Source organism: Diachasma alloeum, unplaced genomic scaffold, assembly GCF_001412515.2.
Source record: "Diachasma alloeum isolate Michigan unplaced genomic scaffold, Dall2.0 Dall_scaffold_01418, whole genome shotgun sequence".
NCBI classification, from domain to species: Eukaryota; Metazoa; Arthropoda; class Insecta; order Hymenoptera; family Braconidae; genus Diachasma; species Diachasma alloeum.
In genome coordinates, this window is record NW_021681516.1 from 4,165 (window position 1) to 5,589 (window position 1,425).

The window sequence follows — 1,425 nt, forward strand, 5'->3', positions numbered from 1 at the left end:
GAGAGACACAACTGGACATCGGTGACATCATCGCGCTCTGTCACGCTCCCAGTATAAAATACCTCTCGCTCGCACCTATTGTCACGCGTATCCAAATTCCCGTCTTACGCGATTTATTATAGTCAGTAGAGTCTAACACTGACCTCCGATCAGATCACTTTGATTATTCTTTCTCTTTTATATCCTAAACGTCTTGATTAAACTGCAATTTAAATACTAATTACATTTGTTAGTGAATTGTTACACCCAACTACCTCAATTCCTACACCCCCATGGTAGCAACTGACATGCCGCCATTTGCCACGGTAATTATACATTATTTATATCTCTCCTCTATTGAACTCACTCCTCAATATTAATTAAAAACGCTCTTTCAAACTGTTCAGATTTTTTTAGTTCTTATTTCAATCCAAATTACGAGTTTTCGGGGATCTCTCAGTGACAGGGCATCGAGTTTGTGATGACCGGGGGTTGAGGGATTAATGAATAAATGAACACTGGGACAATAATTAATAACGATTCGAGTGGATTTATTCTAATCTCAATTAATCGACATGTATTCTCTTCAGTGGTCTACAATGGAAGGGATGGAACAAATATCCCGTGACGTCACGTCCGCTCAAAACGTAAAGGAGCATTTCTAAAAGTATCATTAGAATTTACCCATACATTACAAGTTGAAATTTCAAGATAAAATTGGAACACAAAAAGCAATCTAGATAACGTTTGGCAGATAATGGAACCGGGCCCCGAAACTTGAGATGAAGAAATTGAAAAAATCGATTCCTACTCTCATTCATATTTCAGATTTTCGTCAAGCCATATCGTTCGATGAATAGTTTGCGTCATCACTACTACCGAAAATTACGGGGTAACAGTAAGAAATATTTGGGAATTGAGGACAAGCTTGATGAATCTCAGGAGCCAATCAGAAGTGTCCAATATAAAACGTAAATATCTCAAAATTTGCCTTCATACACTGAGAGAAAAATCGACATAATATAATTTCTTGAGTGGAGACCATCGCATGCATATTCGATCAATTTATGGTAGGTTTCAGACAAGAAATCGGGACTCTTCGGACAAAAGGAGAATGATACTGAATGAAAAAATTATATTTTTTGGAAATTAGATAATATTCCTGAAGAGACAAAGTAAGTTTGAGAGAAGGAAAAGATGTTGTTGCTTGCCTTCAAACTCATTGCGATTGAGAATGACGGTAATATTTTAGAAATATCTAAAGGTTCTCCCCTTAGTTTTGAGGCTTTCGCGGCCATTATTAATGACTTGGTTGGCTTCCGGATGGATGCCGCGTTGAGTTTCAGCATTGCGCCGACGTTTCGCAAACATTGCAGTCTGCATCTTCAGGGCTATCAGCTCCGATTCTGAGCTCCGATGTGTGGGGGCAGTCCTTATATACCTTCC

At 38.6% G+C, this 1,425-nt stretch overlaps 1 protein-coding gene across 1 annotated transcript in view; it reads left to right on the forward strand.

The window, feature by feature from the left end:
- Nucleotides 1-217: 217 nt before the first annotated feature.
- Nucleotides 218-1,425, forward strand: part of LOC107046475 — a 12,418-nt gene continuing 11,210 nt past the window's right edge. The window contains exons 1-2 of the mRNA XM_015269098.1: nt 218-305; nt 808-950. Coding sequence (XP_015124584.1) covers nt 273-305; nt 808-950 — 176 coding nt within the window. The 5' untranslated portion in view covers nt 218-272. The remainder of the gene's footprint in view (nt 306-807; nt 951-1,425) is intronic.